This window comes from Salvelinus alpinus, chromosome 11 (assembly GCF_045679555.1).
Source record: "Salvelinus alpinus chromosome 11, SLU_Salpinus.1, whole genome shotgun sequence".
In the NCBI taxonomy this organism is placed as follows: Eukaryota; Metazoa; Chordata; class Actinopteri; order Salmoniformes; family Salmonidae; genus Salvelinus; species Salvelinus alpinus.
This window is the reverse complement of record NC_092096.1, coordinates 41,117,297-41,139,951: the sequence shown is the minus strand read 5'-3', so window position 1 is coordinate 41,139,951 and position 22,655 is coordinate 41,117,297. Positions and strand designations below refer to the sequence as shown.

Here is a 22,655-nt window from a genome sequence, read left to right as displayed (position 1 = left end):
AAATTATGCGGATGATAAAAACTTGTACCAAAGAAGCAATATTTCTGCACTCTAACAACATTGACAAAAGCCCATGGTTGACAAACGACAGAAACTCGTTTGGGGTAAAAATGTGACATTCGTGCAAATTATGATTATCATTTTCATAGGGAATTGGATGATGAAGTCCAAACAGGTGAAAGTGAACGCATAAAGCAGCAATATCACTGAAACAATCCCACGCATGGCCAAGTCACTCAGCTAATGTATATTTATCATGTAAACTTCTGATAAATGCATATGCAGAAACAATCAAATCTTCCCATTTTCATTGGTGCCTCGTGCACAAAGACTCAAGCGTGAAACCCAATATCAGCTTAGTGTCTACTCGAGCTTGAAGCGCCGCTACGCATACCACAAAGCATGTTCTGCATATGCTCATAGCCTTCCCTTATCAGGCTGAAACAACGAAGCAGCTTTCCACTGCTATCACTGATCAATTCAACCCCAGTTAAGTTGTCCCAGTGCGGGTAAATAACCAGTGGTTAGGGCCTTGATGAGGATTGGCAGGCTGCTGGGGATGGGGAACAGAGAACAGCTTCATTTAGAGGGTCTGGCTGGTCTGCAAGGCTGGGGTCCTTTGCTGTAGGTCTTCTACTCTTACCTCCATGTGGCCTCCCTTAAACTGGGGTGAGGCCAGACGAGAGGAGACGAGAGAGAAACACCCAGAATGGCTGATGGAAGTGATGAAGACGTCCGGGCCAGAATGACAGGAGAGGAAATGGAACAGGAACGTCAGCGGCTAAGGCCTCTGGACCAATAAGGGGCGCTTCAAACGAAAGCCCGCTCGTGAGAAAGGCAGACCGTAAAGCCAGAGCTAAGTGACATGTATGTCTGTTTGAAAAGCCTCTTGTGTATTTGGCGAGGTGAGGCCCGGGCTTATTTACTGCAGTTGTTCGAAAGCCCTGAAGAGGAGAAGAGCAGCCAGTTGAGAGAGTAAAAAGGCCCCTACTACATATGTATACAGCGTTGGTTGGGAGGCTGTGGGTGGATGATGAGCATCCCTTCCCTAAGCAGGCTTCCAGCCACAGCTTTCAGGGGGAAATAGACCATTCACATATTCAGGAGGAAGATTCTGTTTGGAGACACCTGATAGTGTTCGTACATAAGAAGTAGAGACTGCTAGCTGACATCTGGTGTTTGGTCAATGGATTGTGGAAACTATTGGGGTTAAGAAAAGGGCTAAGGACCGTGGACACTGGAGCCGCCTACTTCTAGTCATCCCCTTTAACAAGATTTGGATCCTTTTAATATTTGTTACGGGAGGGAAGGAAAAACAACAACTGCAAGGCAGGCGTTTCGGAGGCTGATTTGTGACTATTCATGACTAAAGCGGAGAGAAACTGTAATACTAGACATGCTTGTTAAATTCACAACGCTCCAAAGCTGCCTTCTAGCAAATCCTGCCTCTTGGTTGTCGGCTTAAGACGTAGGGCATATGCATATGTGTTATATTTAAGCTCTGTTAAATGGATAGTGGTGTCGCAGGCTATCAAACGTCTAAGCCACTTGCTCTGTGGAATCGCTTGCGTAAGGCAAGCAGCAAACGCATTACTCTCTACAACTGCATCTTTAAGGATGTTTTTTTACTTCCTTCCCCCCCAGCAAACTCTACATCACGAACCCAGGCATTATGTATGCACCTTTAGTGACTGGCCACTCCACCTCGCCGTATTAACGACCTGCTATTCTATTGTTAGTCAATGACAGGGGAGTGGCAACAAACAATGACAGAATGCCTGTTTCAATACAATTATTGTTAAGGGGTTGAAAAATCTGCGATGCATTCTTAGAGAGACGAAAAAAAGCCATCTGCAAATAAATGATTGTTGGGCATTGAGCTGTAGCAATAGCCGGGGGCTTTACGGATCCAGGACTATGGATCGAGCACTATTTATTTCCCGGTCGTAGGGAGCGGAGCAGGGCGGTTTAGGAGGCATAAAAGGAAATGAGTTGTGAAGTGGCCATTGATCCTGACCTGCACTGGCTGGCTGGGTCTTATTTATAAAGAGAGGTTAACCCTGGCTCTAATCACTGGCTCTAACCTACAGCAGTCCTAGCAGTATTCTAGCACTATGGAGTAAGATGAATGCTGCACTACTACTGTTTTGGATGTAGCCTACACTTACTCTCATCTTGCTAATGCTAAGTACCATAACATCACATAATAATATGGCACCTTCAGAAATATAATGCTAACTCTTCTGGACCTCATCGCCACGTGTTCTCTGAGAGAGTGGCAGCTTGTCATGAGTGTGCATGTGGGCAGTGACACCGTCGGTGACACAGTGAACACACTCTCCTGCCACCAGGTCCCCCCTTCCTCCCACCTGCCCCTAACCTGCTGTGTTCCACCCATGATGCACCTCAACCCACACGCGCACCGCTCACACGCGCACCGCTCACACGCGCCCCGCTCGCACGCAACTCCCCTCACAATTGCACCCAGCTGCTCAAGCATAAAATGCTCATAAGTGTTTGTTTCCAGCAGATTTCACTCCTCTCCCTTTCTGTCTCTCTCCTCTCCCCCGCTCCTCCATCCCCATTCCTCTCTCCTCCTCGTCTCTCTTTCAAAGCCTTGCAGCTTGACATTTCCGTGGGTCTCAGGAGACCAGGACGTGAAATGGAGTTACTGCGGGAGCCACACTGTAAATTCCATGAAGCCACATGTAACGTGTCTTAAACACAGATGGACACTCCAGGTTTAAAGCAGGAAAAAAAAGAAGAAGAAGCGAGGGGTGACTAGAAAGATAAAAGAATAATACTCCTGTTTTGTCTGGGGAGGGGAGCAAACAGCAGCAACGTTGTCCTGTCTGTCATTCACATCCTATATCTTGAGTGTCATCGACATAGAGGGGAGAAGGACGAGTCTATATGTCAGGCTGTATGTGCAGTACTTAAGGGACCGTCTGGGAGATAGTAGTGAAATATTCTAAATGAAATGTATAGTGGGGCATGGAGCAGGGAGGCACGGGCCATCCTTCGACTGTGGACACAGTGATGGAGAGAAAAAAAAGAAATACGTAAGACATAAACTGTGGGTTCCTGTCACTTTCTGCCTTTCAAACCGACACTCTTATCTCCATTTAGAACGATGACTACATACAACAGCCTTCTCTTTCCAACTGTCCATTTTCAAGAAGAAACCCTTTATCATAACCTGACGGAAAGCACAGTGCAGTCTATGGTAGACTGACGGCGAGGTGTGTTATTTACACACTCGAGTCGGGCCAGTCTGTAAAGATAAACCTAATGAGGTTCTTTGTGTAAGAGTGCAAATGAGAGTCACCTCCCTCACCGGGCTCCAGAGGGGAGAGAACCAGGGTGATTAGGCCTTTCAATTATGCTCAAGGGCAAAGCCCAGATTTGCATCTGAGGGGGGGGGGGAGAATCCTTCTTTTTGTTTGTCCTGATGAGCTGGGATGGAGTAGATATATACAGCATCCAGCATCACATCAGTGATTTTAATGTAGCATTGCCACCTCCACCTCCACCATTTTCCCTATAGGCAAAGACCCAGAATATGGATTGTGAGGAAAACAGAAGCCCTGGCAAGCTGTTGTGTACAAGCGTCTCGAGCCTGCATCCTCCTGACTGACAGTAATTAAAACTCCCAGTGGCCCCCTGCACACCTGACACACACACACACACACACACACACACACACACACACACACACACACACACACACACACACACACACACACACACACACACACACACACACACACACACACACACACACACACACACACACACACAGAGGTCTGTTTGTTAGGTGCTGATGGGGGAGCTCTCTGTCATTAGTATTGCAGCAGTAGATGGAGAGTGTTTACTTGTGAAAACCAACAAGCCGAGGCCAGACACACTAAGTGACTGTTTAAACTCTGTTCTCAGTAAGGAACGTGCTGATGTTCCCATAATGTATATAACACACACACACATGTTCACAAACACAGTGGCACTGGAACCGCAGATGGAACCACAGATGTGAAAAGACACCGTGTGTTATTTTGTGTTATGGGATTTTTTTAAACAATTGGCCAAATAAACATTTCACAAATATGGAAATGCACAACTTTAAATAGCTCAAACAAGAGTGATTATTTTCAAATAAGCCATTAAATCCATTGAGAAAGTGTGGAATCCTTAAATTTCGCAGAGCATCAGGTACTGGTGACAGATAAACTGGTATGGGACAGCCAGGGGACTAGAGCTGAGGTGAATGGTCCTGGCCTCCGTACATAACAGGACAGTTCATCTGAATAAAATAAATATTCCTTTCCTTCCTCTACAGTCATCCATTTTCCTGATAAGGTCCATATAGATTATAGGCCACTGCAATCAACTAACAGCTCCATTAAAGTACATTATGGTATGGATCCAGCAGATCAATGCAGAGCACCACGTATACTCATTTTTATCGCATATTAATACACTTGTACGACCACTGCCGTATAGGTTGATTTAATTCATTTAAAAAACACGAGAGCAACATTTCTGAGTGCTTTTATCATCATGGTTTTGCATAGTAATTAGGCTAGGCTGTATGTAACATGTATCAGTGTGTGGCTACCTGGGACTAACTGGCAAATTGCAATCAGATACACAGAACATCTAATCTACAATCTGAAATCAAATTAGGCCTATTTAGGGGAGACCTTGGGAATATGGTGATGAGAGGATGACATAATGTGTGATTGAAATTCAGCTGTGACACGGACGTATTTATTATTCAGAAAGGCTTATTACGTGGCAATGACATTGACCTTAGCGATCCACCTGTTTAGTGAAATGTTTTTAATCCCTTCCTATTAATGCAAACGCAAGCATGGTAATTATCTCAAGGCTATCGTGTTTTTGATTGAGGAAGAAAAGTTAAAAAAAAAAAAAAAAAAATGTACACATAAAAATATGTTTTTTCCTTCTCCACCCTCCTTTTGGCCAAAAAGTTAAAAAGCTCTCGTGTACATGCTGATTTGCGTCCTTCAAGAAAATCAACACACAAAAAAGAGAAAATGCTAAAATGCCGTCTTTCTAATTATAGCTGTAGGTGGTGTGTTGCGATGACCGCAAAACAGCTGAACCCAAAGGGACAGTGGAGAATTCATCAGTGCTTATTAATCATCCTCTCTAGCACCATGATGAGAGAGTGGAGATTCTATCAGCTCCCTTTATGCCCACTGGAACACTCAATGTCATTCCAAATACAGTATGTCAGAGAATTAAACTCAGGCTCTCTTCAAAAGTGCTGGAATACACTTAGATAAGCATTCTCATGCACATACGGTATAGTACAATCCGTGCTGCATGTACGGATAAAAATCAGCACATACCTAAATCACGTTAAAACACACACACACACACACACACACACACACACACACACACACACACACACACACACACACACACACACACACACACACACACACACACACACACACACACACACACACACACACACACACGCGCACACAAAACAACCCTTTATACCAATCCACCAACCACTCATGAACAACTGTAAGCTTATGCTAACCAATGCTAACCAAGATAGAGGTATCCTCTCCATACGGACAGACCAGACCAGAGGGAGAGCGATGTGAGCCCAGCGCCCAGAACAGGAAGTGTGGGAAGTTAACAGCACAAGGGACTCTGTTTAAAAAAGGCCTCGGGAGACCTGTTAGCTGGACCACTCATTTCAATGTGTCTGTCTCGCCGACGAAATAAAGCTGCTCTTTACAGGAGAAGATTGTCACATCGCTCCACATTTCCCCTTCACAATGTGTCCGTCTCAACGACTTAACTAGATACTTTATGCCTGCGTTGCTCTTTCCCTCCGTGGCTCTCTTTTATGGCTTCCGACTTCCTTTGTCAGTAAATGAGTTTCTGACTAAAGTTAGAAGATCTGCTCTCGCGTTTTAGATTGAAGCGATTTAACCTTCATCATGGTGAAATAATAACATGAAACATCATTATAATATAATAATATATTTTTGAAAATAATAATAGTACGTCTGTAAAATGGCAGTGAAAAAAATAAAAATTACAAATAGATGACTATTGTTTCTACTCTTTTGACTTATTTTTTTAAATAAATGTGTCCCAGCACCTCTATTCTACTCCACACACCCGACACTAGTGAATGAGCGCAGATAGATTTCCAGCCCTATAGCACACAGGGCCCTATGGTGAGAAATACGGTCAGTTTGTATCTGCAGTCCTCCACAGTAGGTTAAAACATAAAGAATAATGAGAGAAGGAGAGAACTGACCCCAATCAGCCGTCTGCAGGGAGAGAGACAGGCAGTGTGATGATGAATAGGGGGTGAGGCGATGGTGTCGTGATGCTGTTGTAATCACCAGCTGGAGCATCGGGGGTGGTGCGGGGCTGGGGCAGGGGGGTTAGGCGGGGTGTAGGGGGGGGGGGGCCGGGGGAGGACTGCAGGACATGCCTCATTCTGCTACACTGGCTGCCCCCCACACACACACACACACCATCAGACACACACACACACCGGCACGACTTAACCACAGGGCTTCAGCTGCCTCCACCAGCATGCGCGTACACACACACTAACACGGGCACACACAGACACAAACTCACACATGTAAAAATATAGAAACATTCTCACAGCAACAAAAAATAAAACACAGTTACAAGTAGACAACACACACACAATAAACACACTCGCAGGGTTCCAAACACAAAAGCAACACGCATTGTTCAAACCCGCGGCGTTGGCCTCCTTAAGCACAGCCCGACCTCTACCGCTGCTCTTTTGGCAAACTGTCAAAGCCATCATTCACCATGAAACGACACGAGCACTTGACTCCTCTCCCCAGCAGCGCCTGACTCTCACAGCTCCCACACAACAGCCCCAGTCACATCTAAATATCCCACAGCAATCAATCAAATCAACACCCTCAACAGAACAGAAAATAAAAACGCACCTACATTTACACAACAGAAACGTATGAATTCTTTGTTAATTCCACAGGCCAGATGAGAGACAGCAGTCAGAACAGAGATCATGCAGATTGGTTCTTTTAAAGAAGTGGGTCCGGTCAAAGGTTTGCCTCCCGGGGATGTGGCAGAGTAGAGTGGACGGCTATAGGACCGAGTTAGGAGGCCCTCTGGTGGCTACAGCTGAGCCACGGCTCTCACAACCACACACACACACACAACGGCAGCGGCAGCCGGCTCTGTACGTCGCTCCCTCTCTCTCTCTCACACACACACACACACACACACACACACACACACACACACACACACACACACACACACACACACACACACACACACACACACACACACACACACACACACACACACACACACACACACACACACACACACACACACACACACACACACACGGCCTCGGCTGAAGTGTGCTCTCAACACAGCACACACACACACACACACACACACACACAAATATCAATAAAAACAGCAAAAAACACAATAAAACACCAGCAACAACTACACTACACAACCTCCAGACTAGTACTCCTCAACAGCAACATGACAAAATCAAACACATAAAATGCCCAACCACACAATCAACAACTATCAATAAAAACAGTCATAAACACACACAAAAATCCATCAAACAAAAACACAACCTTATTTCTATACTAAATACACAGTGTCATCTCCATAAAAAGAGTGCCTGTCCCCTGTGCTAAGCAGTAGGGCATTGTGATGTGCAGGAGAAACACAACTTACCTGCTGTTGTTGGAGATGCAGCAGCTCGACTGTGCTTACTTCGCTGCTCGTGTCACCGCTTGATCTTCCATCTCTACTGCCAGCATCTAATTGGCTGCATAGGCTGCTCAGGCTGCTCATTCCATTTTGACTCATTGAACTGTTGCTTATTGTCTCTGTGGCCGACTCCTGCATCATGACTTAAAACCTAGAAGTGATTAAGAGGCACCAGTTAAGGCTCTTGTTACAACCCTTTTTTCCTTCTCTTTTCATTTTTTCCCCTCTTTTTTTTTTATTTTTTTTTTGAAGCTCCCATTATTATCAACGCCGGTCCCTCTGCAAATTAAAGCATTTAAGAGGGGGAGGGGGTGATGCAGGAAGAATTATGCATTCATTGTGTAAATGAAGCAATACAAAGAGATGCACGTCCTCTTGGTCTCTTTGTAAAGGAGGTGTAGAGTCTAAACGTGATAAGTGTTTTAATCACTAGAATTTCGGGCACAAATAGGGCCTCTGCTGCATTACGCACACGTTGGGAATATATGTGTATGGGACACTTAATGTATGACTGTATTATAAAAATAAAAAAAATACAGAAATACTTTTTCTAAGGGAAGCATAAAAATATATACAAATACACACGCAGTCAGACACACACACACATGCCCACACACTTCTTTTTTTACATGCTCGCTCACTTGATATATCCTCACCCTGTCTAGGCACACACAGACACAGACCCTCCTAAACTATTCCCCGTCTTGATTCTGTCAGGATTTTAGTGCGAGTCTCGTCTGAACGAAGTTGCTTAATGACGCACAGCTAATCATGCAAAATTAAAATGTGCTAGAGGAGGAGGTGGGATCCAAATCACATGGTATCACCCGGTGATAAATGATATAATAGGCTTCCTCTCCCTTAGCTGTGTCTAAATAAAATGTGCCTCCGAGGCTTCCATAGAGAAAAAGCTCATATGTCACATATTGGCTAGATTTTTTTTCTTTTTTAATCAAACCTCAAATATTAATTTATTTTGGTGACATTTAAAACATTTACTGCTGTTCTCCACGGGACACAATTAAACTGGTCCGTGAACTGCAATCAAACCATACAGTGGGAGACGACGAGACGAAGACTTAAGCCTCCAATTTTAACATGGGCAAATAAATGTAAGATATTGAACTAATTTCACCGGCAATCTATTAGATATGAAAAGCTGAGATGAAGGAGAGAAAAAAAAAAATAGATCACGAATATCACTAATGATTGTGCTAAAAACAGCATCAATTATGCATATTACCTCCTCTCCTGTAATACATTTATTTTTTTCTCGTTTAAAATAATTTTCCCTGCATAAATTGGAGCAATGTGGAGTCTTGCCCAGGATCAGTGGAAATCCTCACAATAAATAAAATAAGTCAGATCACACTGACTGGCCCAACACAACACACTGTTCGAGGTGTGTTCTGCATCTCTAATGCCACTCTGACGGGGCCCCTCTACTTGACAGCCTCTCCCTAATTAGCATATTAATTAAGGTAGTACCTAATAATTCAAATGTATCATTTTTGCGGATTAATATTTCAGTTTCGCTTCAATAAAATATAATGTCTATACCATTAATGTAGTCTGTATGCAATAATTATATTTCAAATCGTTATGTATGGTTATTCATATTCAAATAATATCCATTTTTATATCTGCGGTGGTACAGTACTGCCCTCCCTCCCTTTCTGAGATTAAATACACCAATTGTGTCACATGCTTAGGCTGAGAAATTAATACTATGTTTTGATTCAGAGCATCCTGTACCATGACTGATTTTGGATTGAGAGATAATGCTGATAAAGAAATGCTATACTCACTCACTCAATTACTCACTCACAAGCACATACACACATCCCTGCACATGCACAAACGTACGTGCTCGTGCACAGTGCACACACAGACACACACACATGCACAAACACGTACATGTGCACGCACACACACACACACACACACACACACACACACACACACACACACACACACACACACACACACACACACACACACACACACACACACACACACACACACACACACACACACACACACACACACACACACACACACACACACACACACACTACACATTGACCTTAGAAGGGATACTCTAACAGCCCCTAATGTTTCCTCATTAACTAACATGTCTCCCTCTTCATCATGCAGCAAACACACAACACTGGCCATCTCTATCTGGTGGGAATATAGATTTCCTCTGTTATACTGTCAATAACGGGACACATACAGGTTCAAATGCCCCCAAACTGACTGCTGAGGAGGCACGATGGGGTGTCATTTGAGATTTGCCCATAGACTGTACGCCACTCTGCAGTCTGTCTTTCTTGAGTCGAAACACAGATCCCATCTCCATGTATGATCTAGTGAGCTCCAAAAGTATTGGGACAGTGAATTTTGTTGTGGTTTTGGCTCTGTACTCCCAGCACTTCGATTTGAAATGATTCAATGACTATGAGGTTAAAGTGCAGACTGTCAACTTTCATTTGAGGGTATTTTTATCCATATTGGGTGAACCATTTCGAAGTTTAAGGAAACCAAAAGTATTGGGACAAATTCACTTATATGTGTATAAAAGCAGTCAAAAGTGTAGTAGTTGGTCGATTATTTTGTGCCCAATAGAAATTAATGTTAAATAATGTATTGTGTCATTTTGGAGTCACTTTTATTGTAAATAAGAATAAAATATGTTTCTAAACACTTCTACATTAATGTGGATACTACCATGATTAAGGATAATCCTGAATGAATCGTGAATAATGACGAGAGGTTAGCATGTCTTGGGGAATGATATTTGTGCGTCACTGTATCATTTAAAATCCAAAGTACTAGAACAAAAAAATGTGTCACTGTCCCAATACTTTCGGAGCTCATTGTATATAAAACATCAGCACACTAGTCTTCAAAAGCCTGATAACTATTTCAGAAATCAAACGTGACCACCAACTCTGACGCCAATTCATTATCAATTCACAGTTCAGGTAACAAAACAGATTCTGCTTCTAACATAACCGCATTCTCACATCAGTAAATGCCATTCGAATGACAGGGCCAGGCTGTGTAACTGTGTGATGAGGGGCAGACCCAGCCACAAAGCCAGCTAACAGCAGACAGTCTTTAAAGGATGTCCAGGGTGCAGGATAAACAGGATACAGGCAGAACAAACAGGAGCGGGAGTTACACAGAGCAGGGTGACAGCTGCTCCGGCCACAGTAAATAAGCAGTGAACAAGACGTGCTTATGAACAAACACTCCCTGTTAAAACAGGGCACAGCCACATTAGTGGTGAGAGAGAGGGAGAGGGAGGGAGAGAGGGAGAGATGGGGGGGCAGAGAGAGACAGGGGGAGGGAGAGATGGGGGACAGAGAGAGACATAAAAGGAGAGACCATGAAAGGGGGGCAGATACAGGGGGAGAGAGAAAAAGAGAGTTAGAGAGCACGCACGAGAGAGCGAGAGAGCGAGAGAGAGAGCGCGAGAGAGAGAGACAGAGAGAGAGAGAGAGAGAGAGAGAGAGAGAGAGAGAGAGAGAGAGAGAGAGAGAGAGAGAGAGAGAGAGAGAGAGAGAGAGAGAGAGAGAGAGAGAGAGAGAGGAGAAGGACATAGCGAGAGGGTAAGACTGGCACAATGTGTGACACCCAAACCAGTGATGAATCTCAGCCCAAGAAGCACAAAGCAGCAGCCGAGATCATGCGGCTAATAAGTATTCAAATTAGGCATACATTTTACATGCCCAATGTTTAAAATATTCAGAGAAAGACTGCCTGATTGCCTTTACTAGGATTTTATGAAAATTCTAATGGAGATTTTTTTGGGGAAGGGCGATGGATGCGAGGAAAACTTGAAGATATATGAGGGAAAAATAAGGATATTTTAATGACATGTTAATACAATGTGAAGCATTACCTAACTCAACTTAAAATAAGGGATTTTGAAATTAAACCGATTCGATTTTTAATAACCCACAAGACAGGTTCAATTTACTATATGTAATTTACTTGAAAATGATTCATAAATCATAAAACAAACTGAACTGGAATGAGAAATATGGTTAAAAGAAGGTGAATCCTCTTCCACCTATCAAATGTTGCTTAAACGAGAAACAAGGGAGAATCATATTGTCATTTCAATCAAGGAAATGCAAAACATTAATACAATATCCATCTTAATCATGAAAATGGTAGAATATCTCCCTCCTCCACAAAAATCTGTGCATGTGTCTAACCGATGATAATGATAATAATGACAATGCAGATATATGCTAATCATATTCCGAGAGATCAGATGGTGCTTTAACCTTAATGACAGCGGTGAGACAAATTAATTAGCCATCTAAAGGCAGCATTCAAATCTGCCAATTAGAATGTCAATTAGATCCACCCTGGCTGCAGACCACAGAGAGAGGATCTGACTGTGGTGGTGACTGCCGGAGTGTCAGGGCTCACTGTACACATTGAGAGAGATGGATAGTGACAATGTACGGCCCCAGAGGGTAAGTGTGTATCGGTGTGTGTGTCGTGTGTGTCTGACACGCTTACGCGCGCGTGCGTGTGTGTGTGTGTGTGTGTGTGTGTGTGTGTGTGTGTGTGTGTGTGTGTGTGTGTGTGTGTGTGTGTGTGTGTGTGTGTGTGTGTCTGTGTGTGCTTGTGCATTAGGCGTACATGTGTGTATGTGAGTGTATGTCTATCGCAGGTCTTCTCCCATGTTCTGTACCCCTCGGGGGTACCAACCAGTCTGCCCTGGGATCAGCCTGTCCTAGAATCAACTAGACCGGAAGCATCTAGTCCTCCACCCAGAGTAACAATATTTACTGGACTAGCGCTATCCAGAGTCTATGGGCTATGGAGGAGTTGAACAGTGCATGAGTGAGTGAATAAGGCTCGGGGATGTCTGCCTTGCCTGTGTGTTTGACATCCCTTAAATTGGTAGTGTCCTGCATTTTAACACACCAGCTATTTGACGCCATTTCCTCAAGCCATAATCTTCCAATGAGGAGTACCAGACCACATATTATATGAATCAGTTACACAGACACAGACTGTTATTGCCAGCGTAATTCACTGGTAATACTATAGGTGTACGGCTAGGGAGGGAAAATAATAGTCATACAAAGTGTTTAAGGGGAGATAGTGAGAGAAAACGGAACTCTTTATTTTATCCGTCTGCGGGTCAAAGATCACGGATGACTCCAACGCTCCTATTACGGGGTCTGATAGAAAGAGAATCATTTCAGATACAGTGAGAGAGACACACTATTTGCGGATCTTTAAAGTCACTTCTCTTTTTTTTGTCTATTTCCCCCTGTAACGGTGACTTGCTTGCTACTCCTCTACGGCTGAGTAAATGTTTGCTCTTGAATTTTACGCCGCGCAAATCTGTCTTTTCCATCAGGTGAAGAATCCCAGACAGAATCCTGACAACGCATTCCGGGCTGAGATTGTGAATGTGTAGTGAGACTACTGATGTGGGAGGACAGAGACAATTCATGCACACACACACGCATGCGCGCACGCACGCACGCACGCGCACACACACGCGCACACACACACACGCACACACACACACACACACACACACACACACACACACACACACACACACACACACACACACACACACACACACACACACACACACACACACACACACACACACACACACACACACACACACACACACACACACACACACACACACACACACACACACATTTACCTTGCTTTAACAGCCCCTAATGTTTCCTCATTAACTAACATGTCTCCCTCTTCATCAGGTACCAAACACACAACACAGGCCATCTATCTAGATGTACTGTGTTATACTGTCCCCTATTTGACACATAAAGGTCTCCATCTGCCCCAAAAGTGAACTGAGGTGGCAGGGTGTCACATAGGCTGCATCTCTTATGAAATCCTGTTCCTTATATAGTGCACTACTTCGTAGTGGACTTTGTCGTGCACTATAGGGAATAGGGTGTCATTTGAGATTTGCCCAGGATTCAAATAGCCTGAGTGTACAGGATTCCACTCTGCAGTGTCTTTCTGCAGTCAGGAACCCTGATCCATTCTCATTGTGACTGCATGATACTGTATATGAAACAGCACTCCAGTCTAAATAAGCCTGATGACCATTTCAGAAACCAAACGTGACCACTAACGCCGTGATCCAAGAAGTCTATTCATTATCAGTTCACAGTTCAGGTAGTAGGAATTCTTAACGTTACTTTCACTGGAAGAATAATACAAAAATGACATTTCACCGTCTGCTGACTCCTTCAGTTCAGATCAAGTCAAGACATGGATACCGTTTTAAATAATCACATATTCTGTGCTCCAGTGAAATTAATTAATCATTGCCATAAGTTACAACGCATTCAAAATAAAGAAGTGCCGGGCCCTGGCTATGCTCAAATATTTAACACTTAAGATTGCTTAATAAATCAAAATGACAGATATCAACCACTTAAAACACTGGCTTTGAGCTGGCACTTAGAAAATGATAACACCAACCCCGAGTTGAAATAACAATGTAAAAAAAGAAGTAAAAAAAACAACAATTTTATTTCATTTGAATGTTACCACTCAGCTCGTTGCTTACATAAACCCTTACACGTGACCAAGATGCTTGTTTGTACTTGAGGTGTAATTCGCTAGCGAAGCTCCTCGCTCCTCGCAGCCCAAGGAAGTCACTGTGGTTTATTGCTACCTCTCCCGGAGCCCTAAGCAGTGAGCCAGGATCAGGGAGAGAACAGCCACTGCTGAAGTTCTGTTCAACACAGCTACACTAGTGGAGATTAAGTATAGGCAAGTCAGAGCAGATCTAGCCGTTTCAGAAAATACAAGCTTCCTTTTTGGCACTGAAGGGACACCATAAAGAGCATTAATGACTATTTCTAAAACCTGTGTATAATGGTAAGGGTTTCTCTTTCAGATAAAGGGATTTCAAAGTGACTCACAACGGAACGAGAAGATGAGATTGCTTCAGGGGGAGAAATCATATTTACAAAATCAGGGGTTGGAGGAAAAAAATGGAAAAGGGATGAATATGAATGAATAACAGACTTAGCTTTTTTTGGATTAACATTATTCTCCAGAAACGGTATCACACGTCATTATCGGCAGCACAATGAGACCGTGCTCAGAAAACCTCAGTCATATTTCAATTCATCATTTTAGCTGACGATAAATAGTCGTTCCCAGTCATTCTGTGGAGAGAATGTTCCCGAACTTAATTCTATTCTGTTTACATTAAGAAGACGAGACAGAAAGAATGAGATAAAGGGGAGAGTACGCAAGTGTGTATAAGTGTCTGGGAGCATGTGTGTGTGTGTTTTGTGTGTGTGTGTGTGTGTGTATTCTGCCACCGTAACCAAGGAAGTCTGCACTGTATTAAATGTCCTAAAGTACATTTAAATAATTTATATTACACAGTGTCTTACTCTGCAGTTTCATTCTCCATTAAGACAGTGTGTTTTAATATACAAAACAATGGCGAACTGTTCCAGTTAATTATCCAATTGGTTACAAATCACCTTAAATATGAAAACACTCGATACAAATCGATGATAATGCATAAAAAGGTCCGGGGAAATAAATATTCAACTTGGTCTTTAATTATATCTGAGATGAAAATCCACGACGTTCTTTGGGTTTCCGGACGTCAGTGGAGATTTACACCTGTCTGTGTATGGAGAGTGTCTTCTCTCTCTATCTCCCTCTGGGTCTGTAGTACACAGTAGCAGAGCACTGATGGGAGGAGGAGATTCTAAGTCCTCATGTGTGGTTAGTGCGTAAGTTCTCCTCTTAAGCTTTTCCCATATCATTTACATTTTACCCATCAAGCACCTCCTTCTGCGAGGAGGAGGAGGTGGCACCAAAGTGGGCGACCACAAGCAGACAGTGACGAAAGCTCATCAAGCTAGGCCCTCGTTTGCGTTTTTGGGAAATTCCCATTAATTAACTTAGCCCACCTAATCACGAGTAATTGACCTATAAAAGAGAAGGCCCCATTGTCTGCTCCAATCATATCTACAGAGAGGACGCAGCAGCGTTGTGAAGCAGGGAAGAAATAACTTTCTTCAGTGGCTGGAGACCTGTACATCCATCTATCTACCAGGGACTATTTACCCAACTCCTCCGACGCATATTTCATCTCTCATTGCATTTTTCTGATGTAATTATCTGTCGTGACATGGTCTGCTTTTGTTGCTGGGGCCATGAGATAAAACAAGCTGTGAGGTGAGATGGACTTCCTGACTGATGCACGCAACAGAGAGGTGCTTACGGCTTCTTCTGAGGGAAGGTGAGGGGGGAACAGAGGAGCTAATGACGGTAAAGCGGACGGAGGGACAGCGGGCAGAGCTGCAGCGAGGAGAGAGGGATCCAGTCAGAGTGATACAGAGACATAGCTCATTGTGACGTTTCCAGTTATTTCTGGCTGATTAGGGTCATTATGTCCCCGGCCTGATTTATGTTGTCATTCCCCCTCACCAGTCCTGCATCAATAGATCTTAATGAATTGGTAAATAAGGGTGAAGATTACACTTGACAAGACCCCAACATTTCTCATTCATACCGAGACAAGATTTATGTAACCAATTAGGTCCATAACAGGGGAGATTGGTCAGGAGAAAAATCATCTTTTCAGAAGAAAATGACCAGTCTAACCCTGGACAAAACAGATAAAAGGGAGTCTTTAACAGTGGCTTAGTCACACACCAAGCAGCCAGCTGGAGGTTTCCAAACGGAGATCACTCCTGCCCCTCTCAGGATTTTAGGAATTGATTTAAAAATACTACCAGCTATAGCTACCCGCCCCACTACAGTACCAGCTACAGCTACTTTCCATTTTAAACACAGCCAGCTAATCACTCTAGACCCCATCTGCATAATGTCCAAACCATGGATGATGGAATCAATAGATACAAAATTAAGCTCTCGCCCAACAAAGGATCCACTTTGATGTGCAAATGTGAATTCAAGGAGGTACTTTCCCCCCCCCTCCCTCCCTCTGCCCCCCCCCCCCCCCCAAAAAAAGAAGAAGAAAAATAAATACAAATCAATCGCTTCTACGGAGACTTCACTTAACGTTTGATACGTCGATTGAGGAATAATTTGCATTTTTTCAATTATTTAATTTCCACATCCTACAATTCTTGGAATCAGTTGGCACCCTCTTTTGCCATTAAAAAATATAAAACTCTGATACAAGTGCTGATCATCAATAGCCAACGACAGCCCGGGACGATCCAAAGGGCGGGAGTGAACAGAGGTGGAAAATTACAGCAAAGTGATACCGGAGCCGCTTCGTTTCCGCTCTCCCCTTCAAGCACATGCAAATGAGCGTGGTGCTGCTTAACTGCATCATTTATGTGGATAATAGCGGCATCATCATTACGGGACTCAAATTAAATTACATCACAATTAGCATAACAAAGTGATTGGTTAAACTTTCAAAACAAATACTCAGTTCTGCTAATGAACAGTGTTAATTGGCCACGGTGCATTCTAAATAAAACATGTAGGTAAACATGTGTTTTATTTAAACAATTTCAAAATTCATTGTTTCTGAGAGACACAAAGAGAGAGAGAGAGAGAGAGAGATAGACAGATAGAATAAGGAGAGGGAGAAAAAAAGCTCCAAAACAGAATATCGCCAGGGGGATTTGTAAGCTGAAATATAAAACGTGTAGCATTTAATTTTATTGCACTAAATAACCTATTATATTCAGGACTCTGGAGAACAATGTAAATTATCTGCCTTCAAAATGGAGTTGGGCCAATTCTCCACGTGAACTAATCACATAGCTCATTATGCATCTGGGTATTAAATTATGACGAGGAAGCCAATCCGCATTCCAGCACAAAGACCTATGAAATGTTAATAATATGCTCACAATAGCCCAATACCATGCTTTACTCCATGTCATGAATATTTAAGTAAACAAATTATTCACCCGCCTTTGATAAAGATAATTAGTATTTCACCCGCTTATAATTTCAGTGACCCTCCCTCTCTCTCCTTTCTTAAAGGATTTTCTCTATATGGATATGCTGTTCTGAGATATACCCTATAAAGTTCGGGATCCTTCCTTGCACATTTTATTTTATTTTATCTAGCTAAATAACTCCAAATAAAAGACTCACCCTAGTAAAACAAATATCTGCAACTCGTTCACCTTTGATCTTTATTAGCTTATAAAGAATCACGGTGGAGGGGAACCCCTTTTTTCTTTAATCACCACTAGACCAGTAAAATCTCATCCGGAAAAAAAAACATTACTTTCACCTCTTGATTTTAATTGTCAATAATTTGCCCATTAGTAACACAGCAAACTCCACATCAACACAACATCCTAAACAGCGCCCTAAACTGCACACATCAAATAAAGAAGCCGACACAAAACTAAAACGGCTAAGAGCTCCGTAAAAGCAGCATGTTCAGGTCCACAGTCAAACACTAATCACCAGCCCGACCATTCATTCATCAAGAGCAATTAACCACCAGCACGTGAACGCACAGCCCACAGAAACACACAGAACACAACCCGAGCCACAGTACAGCAGCTAAATACTGGACGAGCAGCCCGCCTTCCTGCCGATAAAAACATAGCCATTAATACAGCGAGAGGTGAGCGGTACAGAGAGCGGAGAGAGAGAGAGAGAGAGAGAGGTGCGTGGAGAGGAGGATGAGAAAGGATGGATGAAGTTGGAGTTGCTTGGCTTTATTACCTGAAGGCGAGGAGTAGTGTCAGAGACAGTGTCTGGTGGCCAGAGAAGGAAAGCTGTTGGTGTTGTTTGCAGTGGTGAGGAGCAGACTGGGGTGTCACAGGGGGAGAGGGGCTTCTATCTGTGTCATCACTCCAACTGTGTTTATAGAGGCTCGCATCATAAACAAGACAACGCCGCCACTGCTCTTCCCTGCCTCTCTCGAAGCCCTGTTCATGCATACTTAAATCACCCCGTCGCCCATTAAAAAACGGCCCTCCTGACAATTATTCTATCATTTCCAGTTGTCACCGGGCAATTACCAACAGGCAGCCCCTCTCAGACAGGCCCAATAGGAGCTGATCAGAAGGAGAGCGAGAGAGAGGAGAGAGGGGGGCTGCTGCCTGCCTTCTCAGGCAGAGAGAGAGAGGAGAGAGAGGGAGTGAAAAAAGTGCACAACATGGAAATGTATAGCCTAGACACAGTGCCTTCTCTCTCCTGACACACAGGACATAATTAGACCATCATACACCTGGCCTGCCGACCGCTGATGAAATATATCACAATTACTTGAAAACACTACTTATCATTTCATTCTCCTTTTTTATTGCCTTTGAAGACATTTCAATTATTACGGCTTGGTCTCTGATCTGAGAGTGACCTTCAAAAACAATTAAAAAATAATAATAATAATTTTTACTACTGCTTTTGGCTAGTGAGTGAGAGGGTAAGTGAGTGAGTGTGTGAGAGTGAGTGCAGCGTGTGTGTGTGTGCGTGTGTGCGTGTGGGGACCTTTACACGCGTACATGTAGAGCGTCTGACTCCTCACAGGATGCGAGCCGGGTCTCCCCTCGTGCCTCGTCTGCACGCTTGCCAGGCGACTCTCTCTCACACCGCTCGCTCTCAACGCACATCTGCTACTTGCAGGAGCTCTCCTTCTCTCTCTCTCTCTCTCACACACACACACACACACACACACACACACACACACACACACACACACACACACACACACACACACACACACACACACACACACACACACACACACACACACACACACACACACACACACACACACACACACACACGAGCGAGCTGCCTCGGCTCTCGCCGGCACAGCCTGCATCCCTACCTGGCGGCGCGTCGAGGGGAACTAACTAACCAGTTGAGGGAGAACCGCAGCTGAAAGGGAGCGTTTTCGGACACCCTGGGAGAGAGGTATGTGTGCCTGGCTTTATTTCTAGCACAGCTCAGTGCCTTTCTCAGCGTCTCTGTCTCTGTGTCGCTGTCTAAACAGGAATAGGATTAGTGGGAGAGAGCGAGTATAGCAGAGCAGCCTGTAGCCTCGGCTCGGTGCACTGTGCTCCGGGAGAGAGAGAGAGTAGCAGAGCTCTTAAAAACAATTAGACACGTCGCTCTATCTATTACTGGATAACTGCCCTCAGACCACACCACACAGAACTACGAATGCACACAGATATGTTCACAAACACAAATCATCGAGACAAACTGCTAATAATGTGAAGTAGAGAGAGAAAGTAACCAACCTTTGAAACAATGACAAGAGAGAACTCCACTCCCCCGCGTAAGAGTCATTTGAAGATATTCTTAGACGCCTCGGAGCATTAACAACGGCGCATCAAGGGGGGAAAAATGCCACTGGTAGAAAACAGCTTCAGGGAGAGGGAGAATGAGAGAGAAAAAAGGAGGAAAGAAAAACTAGCTGACGGTAACTGTCAAAGACATCATCAAAAAGGTATTTCCAGCAGTATTGACACTACTGTGAGAGAGCACCTCTGCCTGCTCACGTCCAAGACCCATTGCACTTCAACATCTGGTAATTAAAACAAGTCAAGCATCCCCTCTGATTGTTTTGGCACCCGAGGACCAATCGTACACAAAAATCAGCGGTTTGATTGCAAGGGTAGGGGGAAGTAGGGGGTGGTAGGAGTTGGCAGGGGGGTGGGAGGGGGTAAGTGTGCGGGGGGGGGGGGGTCGAGGGGGTGTTTTTCTTTCTGCGTAGCAAGCGTGAGGAGTGACAAAGGTTCAGGAGCGAACCAGGCGTGATCTCCAAACAGTGAGTGCCTTTCTCACTTATTTTCTCAGGAAAACACCAGTTACAGAAGAGTGTCGGCCACTTCTGCCATGCGGCTCTCACGACTCCGATTAATATGCTTCTGTATTCCCTTTTCAGGGCAATGTGCTGTAAGCCTGGCGAAACTCGAAAAAGTCCTCTTTTCAGAGGAAGTATTCGAGCGGAGGGGAAGAGAGACAAGGGGGGAAAAGAACAGCAGACAAGCTTTTCACAGCTTTTCCTCCATCCGCATTAGATAAAGCTTCGCAACCACTTCACAAAAGACACATTTGTCTTTACAGATGCTCATCGAGCCTCAAGTCTTTTGCACAAGTGCATTTCATCATTTAACGATGGTTAACCGGAGCCAAAGAACAACCGTCCCCTCTGTCTGCCAGCTACAGCGTCGCCACATATTTGCTGTACTGTAAACAACACACACCGGCAGAAACGAGACGGAACATTTTGAACTAATGCTGCAATTTTCACTTAAAAAAAAAAAAAATCTCTCTCTCTCTCTCTCTCTCTCTCTCTCTCTTTCTTTCTCCTGCATGCCACAGATGTTTTCCTTAGCTGTTCCAGCAGACAGGAATCTACTAGTAGAGAAGAAAGCCTCGGTATCCCCCAAGAGAACAGTACAAAGCCCAGTTTGCACACAGCAGATGCAAAAGCAAGTCCATCTGCTACCAGCTCACAACACCACATGGACGTGGGAGATTTAATCCTAGGCTTCGTCTGGCTGGCTGTGTTTGTGTAGACACCACTGAAACAAGAGGAGGGGAGGCTGATGTGGAGGAAAGGCTTGGTACAACTCACACAGGCTTCCCCAGACCAGAAACACACGTGTCCCCACAAGTGTGTGTGCTAGTGTGTGTGTGTGCGCACAGGCGTAAGTGCGTGTGTGTTTAAGTCTGGTGGATGAATGTGTACTCACGAAATTCAAGAAACTCTCCTTACAGCGTAAGCAAAGATAAACAGATACAAATTCGCACGCACGCGTGCATACATGCACGCATAGACAGTGAGAGTATGCAAAGGAAGAACGTTCATGCTCCGAGAGATGCACCCAAGGCAGGCATGACAGATTTTTTTTGTAAAAGATCCAGCCTCTAACTCGGGGTATAAGACCACTTGAACTCACAGCTCGGAGCAGTGCGTTGGCATGATTTAACATGCTCTGAATAGCACATTATATACCAACCAGCAGATTTTAGCTGTATGATATCATTATTAAAACAGCAAACAGCGGCCAAAAAGATTTAGCATTTTCATTTGCCTTCACTGTCTGAAGCAGCGTGGTAAACACTTAACAAGATCAAGGGGGTGTTGTGCCTGAGAAACAGCTCGCTACACACAACTGTCTCAATGCTCTGAATTGCTTTAAGCGCAAACATTAGGCCGAGCAATTACACCCATTTTACTTTCAACACGTCGAGCCACGTGGCTACGATGCTCCTTCAACACCCCATAAACCACTTGGAGGGCCATCCTTAAAAAGACAAAACACGAGACAGTGGTCTGGGCGTTGAAAAGCCACCCGGCCACCACTTCTTGACATTGTCAGCCAGAGAACAACAAGACATTGTGCATCACTAACACTTCACTGTGTGTTTTCTGCCTGTATTTTCTTCCAGGCCTTCACACCACCAAGGTCAATAAGGACAAACAACGCCACTAGCGTCCCTTCCCCGTGGCAGAAGAAGAGACGTGGGTAGCAGGGGGGTAGAGAGGAGGGTAGTGCCGGGGTGGGGGATGGTAATAACTATGGCAGTTGCAGTGGTGGTGTAGGTTTCTATCTCGAAGCGATGGCATCATTTCCATAGCAACCCTCTAACTATTAATTTTCAATTAAAGCAGACACAAAGCTCGTTGCCCGGGGCCATCAGACAGTGTCAAGAGCCTCATCTCTACATTCCACACTTCCATGCTGGAGACTGAGACCATGGCCGCTGCCACCACCACCATCACCACTAGCGCCATTGGGCTAGTCAATCTCACAGGCAGCTGTCTGGGCTCAGGGCTGACACAGAGATACCCAAAGCCTATTTCACCTTACCCA

General features: G+C 44.2%; 1 protein-coding gene across 16 annotated transcripts in view; it reads right to left on the bottom strand.

Moving 5' to 3' along the window:
- Nucleotides 1-22,655, bottom strand: part of LOC139534171 (forkhead box protein P2-like) — a 113,415-nt gene that overhangs the window by 57,343 nt on the left and 33,417 nt on the right. For 12 of the 16 annotated variants that reach the window (XM_071333021.1, XM_071333020.1, XM_071333026.1 and 9 more), the window contains exon 4: nt 7,774-7,960. The exons of 1 other annotated variant lie outside the window; for it this stretch is intronic. In XM_071333021.1, coding sequence (XP_071189122.1) covers nt 7,774-7,950 — 177 coding nt within the window. In that variant the 5' untranslated portion in view covers nt 7,951-7,960. Of the gene's footprint in view, nt 1-7,773; nt 7,961-18,543; nt 18,642-20,069; nt 20,432-22,655 lie in introns of those variants that run through there. 3 more of the 16 variants (XM_071333015.1, XM_071333016.1, XM_071333028.1) reach the window with 3 other exon arrangements.